Source organism: Stigmatopora nigra, chromosome 6, assembly GCF_051989575.1.
Source record: "Stigmatopora nigra isolate UIUO_SnigA chromosome 6, RoL_Snig_1.1, whole genome shotgun sequence".
NCBI classification, from domain to species: domain Eukaryota; kingdom Metazoa; phylum Chordata; class Actinopteri; order Syngnathiformes; family Syngnathidae; genus Stigmatopora; species Stigmatopora nigra.
In genome coordinates, this window is record NC_135513.1 from 1,560,623 (window position 1) to 1,572,500 (window position 11,878).

Genomic DNA, 11,878 nt, shown 5'->3' on the forward strand with positions numbered 1-11,878 from the left:
AATTGCTGAAGGAGAAAATGCGAGGAGAGGACTTATATGAAAAGGTGTCTGGGGTCACCGAGAATGAAGCTGCCTTGGAATAAACTTGCCAGTGTCACCAAGGATGGATCGCCAAATTTAACTGGGAAAAATGTCAGGCTGCTGAAGAGAATCCAAGATAGTGAAGGAAGAAAACATCAACCAGGTTATTTTTCTTCACTGCATCGTTCATCAACAATCTCTGTGTAAATCTGTATTGCAACTTAATCCTGTCGTGGATCCAGTTGTAAAACTTGTTAACTTCATACAAGCAAGGGGACTTAACCACCGTCAGTTCATTCCTTTCCTAGAAGAATCCAATGCGGATCACCAGGACTTACTTTACCACTCTTGTGTCCGTTGGTTAAGTTAGGGGAAAGTGTGCCAACGAGTGTGGAAGCTCAAAGAGGAAATTGGTTCGTTTTTGGAGTTAATGGTGAAATCTGACGAATTCCCTGAGCTGAGTGATGAGGACTGGCTTTGTGACTTTGCGTTTGCCGTGGACATATTGTCACATATGAATGAGCTGAATGTTAAGCTGCAGGGGGAAAATCAGCTTGTGCACGACATGTACACAAATGTGAGAGCCATCACATCCAAGTTGATATTATCCTCCAGGCAAATTTCAAACAAATATTTCGCTGATTTCCCCAGACTGGCCCTGTAGAAGGCCCGAGACGTGAAGAAATACTGCAAATCATTGGACGACATACACAGGATTTTGTCATCGTTTCACTGATTTGGAAAAAATCACTTCAGCTGGTATCCTGTCCCCTGTCACAAAACAGCACCAAATGAGCTGCAATTGGAGCTGATCGATCTTCAGTTTGACTCCATCTCAAAAGAGAAGTTCAAATCTCTTAAACTAAAAGACTTTTACGCTTCACCTAATGAAGCCACGTTTCCAAACCTCCGGAGGACAGCACGGAAATTGCTGGCATTGTTTGGCTCGACTTATGTGTGTGAGCAGACTTTCTGCGTCATGAACTTGAATAAACCCCATCACAGATCCCGGTTAACTGACCAACACCTCAGATCTCTTTTCAGAATTGCCACCACAAAACTTAACTCCAGATTTAGATGGCAAAAAAGGAGAACAACAACACAGTTCCGACTGAAATGTGAGTTTCTTTACTGCTTTCTTTCGTTAAATAATATGTTCTTAATGTTAAGTAAATTGGAAAATACATTTTCCCCTTCAATTGTGCCTTTTTTCTTACAAGTCAATCCACAGGTTTGATAAATTACATAGCGTGTCGAAATGCTTCTGGCCCGTCTGTCAAATTTTAGTATCAATTATGGCCACTCCTGGCCTAGGAAATGGTGAACTAACTGCCATCAGGTTTGCAATTAAATCCTTGAATCCATAGTCCGACCCCACCACTGGTCCAGTAGGTCCTCCCACTTCACGAAAACTCTTGCTTCATGTGGCAAGTGTATGCAGGCAATACCTGGAGGATGAGCACAACAACTGAATGGTCTTTAAGATGCCCTGAATTAAACCCAATGGAACATCTGTGGGACAATGTTTCCATCCAATAGTCACTACCATGTTGTCTATAGACTGTACAACAGCTAAGGAATGCGCTCAATTCTGGGAGGAAATTCCAGAAGACACCATCCGTCAACTCTTTAGAAGCTTTCCGTTACGTTGTCAAGCACGCATGCAAGCTTGTGTGTGCCAAACAAGATACTGAAAGGGATCTTGAGTTGCAGGACATTACATTTTTGAAAAAAAATACCCTGGTAGGGTCACCCGTGGGAAACTGGTCTGAGGTGAGGGACCAGACAAAGATTGGCTCAGATTACCTCTTATGATAAGAAAAACCATTGAACGACGTATTCCCTTGCCTGTACCTGGGTCAACGGGACCCCACTCTGGAGCCAGGCCTGGAGGGGAGGATGGAATGGTGAGACTCTCGAGGGGGGTTGCCCGAACTACAAAGCTAACCATCCGTTAGCAAAGATGTTAAATTGTGTTCGATCCATGGCTTGAGTCCATTTTTCAAGCATTCACACCCACATTGTATCGTCATTCACGTCAAGCATTTCCTCTGTATAGCTCTAATATGTTGTTTCTTTGAGTATCGAGAGTTTTTGTGGGTTCAAAGCGCTGCAAGCACACGGAAGTCAAAAGCCTTGCCACTCCCTTGGATGTTTTGAATGGATTTGCCGTAATGCTTGGAATGCGCAGGGAGGCTGTTTTAAGGGTGAACGTGCACTGGGTTGATCACAATAAGTAGCGTGCCGGCAAGAAATAAAACCCGTCATTCAAGCGGTCAGGGCCATAAAAAAATGAACATCGACCGATTGGCCGGATCAACCATTTTAGAGAAAATATTAGACTTTTAATTGCGACCTGAAGGTGTGAATATACAGTACCTGCCTAATTGCAGTCTGAAGAGTATCATGAATGTTGGGTCTTGTTACTTTCCTGAGAACTGCAGTTGTGGTCAAAAGTTTACATGAACTTGTGAAGAAAATAATGTCATGGTCATGGACGTTTGGTCGCCGGTCTTTTAGTCGTCGGACGCATGGTCGCCGGATGTTTGGCCGCCCGGACATTTGGTCGCCGGTCTTTTGGTCTCCGGACGTTTGGTCCCCGTTGGTCGCCGGTCTTTTGGTCGCCAGTCAAATGGTGACAGAGTTTACTGTTGAAAAAAGCTCTCAAAAATATATTCATGAGTTTAATATCTAAATATCTACTGTTGATTCATGAGAGTTTAATATCTAAGTCCTGTTAAAACCAGCTCTCAAAATTATATTCATGAGTTTAATATCTAAGTACTGTTGAAACCAGCTCTCAAAATTATATTCATGAGAGTTTAATATCTAATATCAAAATATTGAGTGCTCTTATTGATATTTTGATATTAGATATTAAACTCTCATGAATATAATTTTGAGAGCTGGTTTTAACAGTACTTAGATATCTCTAAACTCTCATGAAAAAGACCGGGAACCAATGGGGACCAAAGTCCGGCGACCAAATGTCCGGCGACCAAACATCTGGCGACCAAACGTCCGGCAACCAAACATCTGGCGACCAAATGTTTGAGTACCTGTCATGGCTGTCTTGAGTTTCTAGTTATTTCTTCAACTCTGATTTTTCTCTGATGGTGTGATTGGAACAGAGTTCTTTGTCACAAAAATATACATGAAATTTGGTTCTTTTAATACTTTATTATGGGTTAATAGGAAAATGTGAAGAAATCTGGTGGGTCAAAAATATACATACAGCGAATTAGCAATTTTGGTGACTTAGAGAGTTGTGTCAGGGAAATGAGCTTCCTAGCATGTCCTTCTAACTTCTTGTGAGTGATTATGAGTGACTACAGCTGGTGACTTCTCTGAGGCCATTTAAATAGGGCTCATTGGATGCAAACGCAACAATGGGAAAGTCAAAGCTTAGCATGGATCTGAAAAGGTGAATCCTTGACTTGAACAAGTCAGGAAAGTCACTTGGAGCCATTTCCAACAGCACTAACAATTGTTTGCGAGTATAAACTGCATGGCACTGTTTTGTCACTACCACAATGAGGAAAAAAAACCAAGCTATCACCAGCTGCTGAGAGAAAATTGGTCATAAGGGTGAAGATTCAACCGAGAATCACCAAAAAGCAGATCTGCCAATAATTAGAAGCTGGTGGACCACAGGTGTCAGTGTCCACAGTCAAGTGTGTTTTGCATCTCCATGGACTGGGAGGCTGACGTGCAAGAAGGAAGCCCTTGCTCCAAAAGCAGCACCTTAAGGCTCAACTGAAGTTTGCTGCTGATCACATGGACAAAGTTAAGACCTTTTGGAGGAAAGTTATGTGGTCACAGCGCCCAGCAATATGTTTGGAGGAAAAAAGGTGAGGCCTTTAATCCCAAGTACACATTCTTAATTATTTTGATGCCGAGTGGACTTCCATTTTCAGTCGCAAATCTTACATATGACCCTTTTGAACATTATAGTACATGCATTAATCTCATCATATTAAAGACAAACCAGTAGTTAAAAAGGGCATGTGCATTTGCAACTTACGTTGTTTTTTGTTGTGTATTCAGCCGACAAGTAGAGAAATAGCTGTTTAACATTCCAGTCAAATATATGATGCAAATGTATACGAGTCAAGGGAAAAAACAAAAGTTTAGAACGACACAATTTTGGAAAAAGAATTTAACACGACATCATTTAGATTACTTCTACCAGAATACCTACAAGTTTGTACTAGGAAAGTGGTAGCCAATATTATACAGTTGAAAATACTACAATTGCATTTGACAGTAAAACAACAATATATTGCATTGTAACAGTGATGGGCACAATACAAATGTGCTCACATTGTTTCATCTCCTTCCCTCAGAAAATTTAGGTCTATACCAGTTGTGCTCAATGCGTCAATCGCGATCTACCAGTCTAGTCCAGACCAATTCAGCCTGCTAGACAGTATTTTGCGCCAAGATATTAAACATTTAACCTAACTGTTTGCGGGGTCCATACCCGTTTTGTTGATTTATTCATCATGAACAGCATTGAAATAATATAGATGGGGACGCTACGTTGGCTGCTAAAAAGAAATAAGTCCACCTAGTGAACCGGTTGTCTTGTTAGACTCGATATAAACAGAAATGAGTGGAAAAAGTCACAATACGATAGAAATGTGCTGCGTTTTCCAGTATCAATCGGCAGAAAGCTGAGAAGAGGGGATTTCATGTCCGAGGTAAGATTATCATTATTTTAACATTATTGGTTGTATTTTAGAAATGTTTGACTTGTTGTATTTTGAATTATTTATTGAATTCAAGGCTTGATAAATGATATCAGACAACAGTGGTTTAAATCTACAATTGACCAATCATTTGTTAAACAATACATTTCAATTCCTGAGATGACATCATTTACATTTAAACCGCAACAATTTCTTAATTGCTATACACACGCTCCCCTACTTACGAACAAGTTAGGTTCCGAGCACTTGAGTTGAAAGTGTTCATAAGTTGAAATTGTTCAAATTGAAGTTGATTCAGTGCAATATTTTGTATAATATAGATGCATTTGTATGTTTACGGCTTGTATAAGTAACCAGCATTGGTTTGTACTGAAAAAAACATTTAATAAAATGGAGAGAATACATACAGTACTGTATACATACATTAGAGAAGGAGAGAGATTTACTAGAAACTGGCCGAAAGAAGCTATCTCATGACGATTGCAGCTTTCTTCTTTTTTTTTTCATCATAAATGATGCGGTAGCACTGTATGGCATCATTCAATTGATTTGCAACCTTTGTGCAACCTTCAATATTTGGGTCCTGCTGCTTGATCTCCGTTTATAAATGATAGTGACGATAGAACGATTCAAATTGTATTCCCGTGCAAAGCTCGCCACTTTCTCACACCCATCAAGCTTCTTTATTATTGCCACTTTCATTTCAAATGAAATGGCTACCCTCTTCCTTGCACCTCCCTCACTAGAAGCCTTTCACTTTTCACCAACCATATTGAATATTGGATGCACAAGATATTTAATGATAGAAATGAAAAATGTTCTTTGCGTACTGGAGATACGTCACGCACTTCCGCACTACAGAGGAAGGTAGATGCCGGGTGAGCGGAGTTCTCACAGAACCAGGCGTCGGTATTAGCGGCGGGAAAAAAGCACTAATCAGAAAAAGGTGCGCAATACAAAATCGAACTTATGAACATTTTTCGACATAAACGCAATTTGCAGAAATGTTCGTATGTACCGTCTGTTCGTAAGTTGAAAGTTCGTAAGTAGGGAAGCGTCTGTATTTAACATAGTATAATTACCAGATTTCTCTCTTTAGAGATGTTATAAGTGCAATAATTATTTTTTAAAATTGAAATCATTAAGATGGCAAGTACTTTTTGTGCCACTCTATACTTATGTAAACTACAAAATCAAACCTATGAACATTTTTCGACAAACGCAATCTGCAGAAATGTTCGTGTGTACCGTTTGTTCGTAAGTTGAAAGTTCGTAAGTAGGGAAGCGTCTGTATTTAACTTATTATAATTAGCAGATTTCTCTACTTTGTGTAAGAAGGGGAGAAAGAGGGTGTGGTATTTTATGAGGAAGTTCTAAGTAGTTTGTTTGTTGTCATTGTAATTATTTGTTAACTGACATCTTTGTTTGAAATGGCATTGTGGCTGTGTTGTTGTTGTTGTTGAGGCCACGCCCAGGTGGCCCTAACATAGAGTACGCCTGGCTAGCACCTTGGACGGCTCAGTCACCAGCACGTCCAGGGGGGGCAAGGCGACACCGAAGATCTGGAGGCGGAGGGAAGAGAGGCCGGGGCAACGCTGGAGCCAATGTTCGAGGTCTTCCGTCTCTTCCTGGCAGAGGGGGCAGGTTGGGTCGAGGGTGGGGTTGAGAAGGTGATGGTAGGCTCTCAGGCTTGGGTGGTGGCCCGAGTAGAGGCGGGCGATGAGAACCGCGTCGCTCCGGTTCTTCATGCCCGCACAGTCTAGGCGCCAGTTATATTTTGGGTAGACGACCGCTGCGCGATGATCCGGTCTTGGTGGATTGTCGCGAATCAGTCGTCTGATGGCTGCCTTGGCTGGGGCAAAGGAGACTGGTCGTGGCTCATCGACCTTGGAGGAGACGGGTTCCTTCGCTAGGGCGTCTCCCATCTCGTTGCCAGGCAACCCGCAATGACCTGGGGTCCACAGGAGGGCTGTCCGAGCCCTGCGCTGGTTCAGCAGACGACGGATTTCGCCGGTGTCGGCCGAGTGGCTCGGGATGGCAGTCAGTAGTGATTGACTGTCAGAGCACACTGCGACGTCACCAGCTACGTTCGTGTCAGTTAGCCATTGCAGGGCCATCGTCATGGCCGCCTTCTCTTCCTCGAAGGAGGACGTGAAAGGGGCCCCACGCATCGGCTTTGAGTACGTGGTGACTGGGTCTGCCGGATCTCCAGTGGTGACGATTATCGCCGCCCCGCCGGCCCTTGTTCCATCGGTAGCAGAGCCATCGGTATAGATGGTGACCTCTGGTGCGACTGCACGGATGGCGGAGATGGCACGTTCCCGAAGAACTGGCGGGGGATCGAGTTTTGTGGCACTCCCAAGGGTTGCAGAGACCGTCCAGAGGTCGGTGTCGTTCACCCACGGGCATTCGATGGGGGGTGGGAGGACTTCTCGTCGGTTGGACAGGGCGGGACGGAGGGCGGACGTGATCCCGACGCGGTCTTGCGCCAGCTGGAACCCTGGAGACGGTGCACGACTGTCTTAGTCGCAAATTCATGCCGAGGGTGATCAGGAGGGAGGCGGAGGGCTTTTTCGAAGGAGATGGCTGGTGGTTGGCTTACTCGCGAGGAGTAAGAGCACACGCCCGCTTCTAGCTGCAGCGCCTCGACTAGTGTAGTCCTCAGTTGGCCCGTCATGATGCGCAAGGCACTGTTCTGGGCGCGACCAAGGTCGTCGAGTCGGGACTGCGACAGGAAGGGTTGCCACGCTGGGGCGGCATAGTCCATGACGCTCCGCTGAAGCGCGAGGTGGACAGAGCGTAGACTGTTTTTTTGCCAGCCCCAGGTTTTTGTGGTCAGACAGGCAAGGATGCGGTTTCAGGAAGTCACTGTCTTGGTGACGGCCTTCACGTGTGGCCCGAAACTAAGGCACCTGTCGAGCTTTACCCCAAGGAATTTGGGGGTGGGGTTGAAGCGCAGGCTCGTTGTTCCCACAGTGATAGACGGGGTCCAGGAAGCCTCCCTTGGGTCGGATGAGAAGAAGGTGACCTCACTCTTTGGGGCGTTCAACGTCATCTTCTTTTAGCAGCTCCACTCGCAAACAGCTCCGACTGCGTTCTGGATCGCCGCCTCAGCGTCTTCCTTGCGCATACTCTGTGCCAGCAGGGCAACATCGTCGGCATAAAGCGAGATGTCGACATCTGCTGGGATGACTCTCCGGAGGTTGTTGATGTATAACACGAAGAGGAGTGGTGCAAGGACAGAGCCTTGGGGGAGACCTTGGCGCAGTGGAACGGACTTTCCCCGCTCCCCGTTTATTAGGACCCTGGCTCAGCGGTCGGAGAGGAAGCTCTTTAACCACCGGGCAGTTTGGATTGGCATGCCTGCGTCCAGCGCCGTCAGGAGGAGATCCTCCTTCCAGACACGATCGTAGGCTTTGCTGTAGTCCAGCAGGGCCATCACTCCGCGGAGCGTTTTTTTCCGTTGGAGACCGTCGCTAATGGTCTGCGTGACGTGGAGGATCTGGTCTTCGCAGCTCCTCAGCTTGCGGAAGCCCGCCTGCTCTCTGCAGATCCAACCTCCGGTTTCTGCCTCGTAGTACACTCAGTTTTGGATGATTCTCTCGAGGGTCTTCGCTGATTGGACGATAGGAGGAGATGTCACTGGCAGGTCTGCCAGTCTTCTTGAGAGGTAGGATGGTTGCCTCTCTCCATGCCTGCGGGCAGGAACCGGATCTGAAGGATTCATTGAAGATTCCCAGGAGTTCCCGCCTGGCCGCAGGTCCCGGCGCCTTGATGAAGGATGGGGGGGGATATCGTCCGGGGCTGGGGCGCCCGTCGGTCGCATCTGATGGATTGCAGTTTTGAGCTCCCGCTCGCTGAAATCCGCGCAGCTCTTGTTGTCAGCTGATGGGGCATCCAGCCGTTGCTTCGCTTCTCGGATGCGGCGTCGTTCTTCTTTGGAGAAGGAGAGTCTGCACACCGCGGCATAGTGCTTTTCAAAAACATCAGCTTTCCCCACGTTGGTGGTGTAGAGTCGGCCGTTGTGTTGCAGGGACTCAGTGAGCGCGTAGTTATCAGGTGATCCGCTGAGAGAGCGGATCAATCGCCACGTTTTGCTGGTGTCCAGGTTGAACTCGAGCTCCTCCAATAGGGCAGCCCACTTTGCTTCCTCGGCCGACCGGGTGAGTGAGTTCACTTCCCTGCAAGCGGCTAGCCAGTCTTCTCTGTGGGTGCCTATGGAGCGGCGTAGGCGATTGCGGTCTTTGATAGCAGATCTCACGTCAGCCGACATCCAGGTGTTGCTCGTCTTGCCTCTCCGGGATTTGCCAACGACGCGCTTCCCCACCTCTTTCAGCAGAGTCGTGAAGCGGGAGAGGCAGTTGGTTAGCGGCGGGGGCGTGTTGGTTCCAAAACTCAGTACTGCATCTTCTACGTCTTGAGTGAAGGTTGCCCAGTCGACGTCTTTGTGGTTCCACCGTGCCTGTGGTTGTGTTTGCCTGGCCTGCTTCTAGTCATCAGGGTACAGGAAGATCATATCGAAGGGAGATGCCAGGTCACAGGAATTATCCACCTACTCTCTATGGGGCCACCTACTCTCTATGGGGCCTGCCCAGGTTAGATATCTGTGGAGGTAAAGTGTCTAGCAGAGTGGTGTTGAGTTTTTAACAGGGTTGTTTAGTACAAACTTAGAAGGGAAAATATGCCAAAGGACTGAAGATCTGTACTTGTGCCTATGTTCAATACAAGAGAAACATAGAGAGTAGTTGTAACTCGAGGAGAATAAAGCTAATGAATCACATATTGAAGTTATGGGAGAAGGAGATTGAGGTTAGACTAAGGACGGAAGTATTTGTGGGCAGTAGTATGGCTTTATGCAGAGGAACTGTATAACAGATGCAACATTTGCAAGGAGGCTAGGGATGGAGAAATGTGCAGAAGGTCAGAAGGAGCTAAATTGTTGTAAGTTTTTGTTGTACTAGAAGGGGGATCGACAACCCTCCGACTTTTAAACCGGTGAAAAATATTTCCATATAAAGGTATTGGAAAAGGATATCAGCTGAGAGGTTGAATTTGATGAAAGCAAGATCACTGCGCTCTCTGGGTCCAGTGAAGTCATCAACATTCCTCCTGAAAAAAAGAATAATATGGAAAAAGAATTAGATGGAAAAAAAAAGGAGGACTGCAGCAGGACTGAATGTTCCCGCGCAAGTCCGAACCAACGCAGCAAATAGAAGCTTGTGGAAGAAACCCTGCGGCCAAGCTCACCTACCAAACCCAAAATTATATTCTATTTGTGTCACTGTGCAAAATTTTGTGGCTGAACGTGCTTGCTACCAGCTGGAAGAGACTACTTCCTGTATGGCAACAAACAACCTGTGGACATGGGCTTCAAAATATAGTATGACAAAGTTCTTATATCTATATTTCTATATTTCTATATTTCTATATTTCTATATTTCTATATTTCTATATTTCTATATTTCTATATTTCTAAGTACATAAATGTATGTATGTATGTATGTATGTATGTATGTATGTATGTATGTATGTATGTATGTATGTATGTATGTATGTATGTATGTATGTATGTATGTATGTATGTATGTATGTATGTATGTATGTATGTATGTATGTATGTATGTATGTATGTATGTATGTATGTATGTATGTATGTATGTATGTATGTATGTATGTATGTATGTATGTATGTATGTATGTATGTATGTATGTATGTATGTATGTATGTATGTATGTATGTATGTATGTATGTATGTATGTATGTATGTATGTATGTATGTATGTATGTATGTATGTATGTATGTATGTATGTATGTATGTATGTATGTATGTATGTATGTATGTATGTATGTATGTATGTATGTATGTATGTATGTATGTATGTATGTATGTATGTATGTATGTATGTATGTATGTATGTATGTATGTATGTATGTATGTATGTATGTATGTATGTATGTATGTATGTATGTATGTATGTATGTATGTATGTATGTATGTATGTATGTATGTATGTATGTATGTATGTATGTATGTATGTATGTATGTATGTATGTATGTATGTATGTATGTATGTATGTATGTATGTATGTATGTATGTATGTATGTATGTATGTATGTATGTATGTATGTATGTATGTATGTATGTATGTATGTATGTATGTATGTATGTATGTATGTATGTATGTATGTATGTATGTATGTATGTATGTATGTATGTATGTATGTATGTATGTATGTATGTATGTATGTATGTATGTATGTATGTATGTATGTATGTATGTATGTATGTATGTATGTATGTATGTATGTATGTATGTATGTATGTATGTATGTATGTATGTATGTATGTATGTATGTATGTATGTATGTATGTATGTATGTATGTATGTATGTATGTATGTATGTATGTATGTATGTATGTATGTATGTATGTATGTATGTATGTATGTATGTATGTATGTATGTATGTATGTATGTATGTATGTATGTATGTATGTATGTATGTATGTATGTATGTATGTATGTATGTATGTATGTATGTATGTATGTATGTATGTATGTATGTATGTATGTATGTATGTATGTATGTATGTATGTATGTATGTATGTATGTATGTATGTATGTATGTATGTATGTATGTATGTATGTATGTATGTATGTATGTATGTATGTATGTATGTATGTATGTATGTATGTATGTATGTATGTATGTATGTATGTATGTATGTATGTATGTATGTATGTATGTATGTATGTATGTATGTATGTATGTATGTATGTATGTATGTATGTATGTATGTATGTATGTATGTATGTATGTATGTATGTATGTATGTATGTATGTATGTATGTATGTATGTATGTATGTATGTATGTATGTATGTATGTATGTATGTATGTATGTATGTATGTATGTATGTATGTATGTATGTATGTATGTATGTATGTATGTATGTATGTATGTATGTATGTATGTATGTATGTATGTATGTATGTATGTATGTATGTATGTATGTATGTATGTATGTATGTATGTATGTATGTATGTATGTATGTATGTATGTATGTATGTATGTATGTATGTATGTATGTATGTATGTATGTATGTATGTATGTATGTATGTATGTATGTATGTATGTA

General features: G+C 42.8%; 1 protein-coding gene across 1 annotated transcript in view; it reads right to left on the reverse strand.

Moving 5' to 3' along the window:
- The window catches only part of spcs3 (signal peptidase complex subunit 3), a 35,858-nt gene that overhangs the window by 20,174 nt on the left and 3,806 nt on the right, over window positions 1-11,878 (reverse strand). The window contains exons 2-3 of the mRNA XM_077718703.1: window positions 9,767-9,842; window positions 4,046-4,120 (exon numbers count right to left, since the gene is read on the reverse strand). Of these exons, the coding sequence (XP_077574829.1) occupies window positions 4,046-4,120; window positions 9,767-9,842 (151 nt within the window). The remainder of the gene's footprint in view (window positions 1-4,045; window positions 4,121-9,766; window positions 9,843-11,878) is intronic.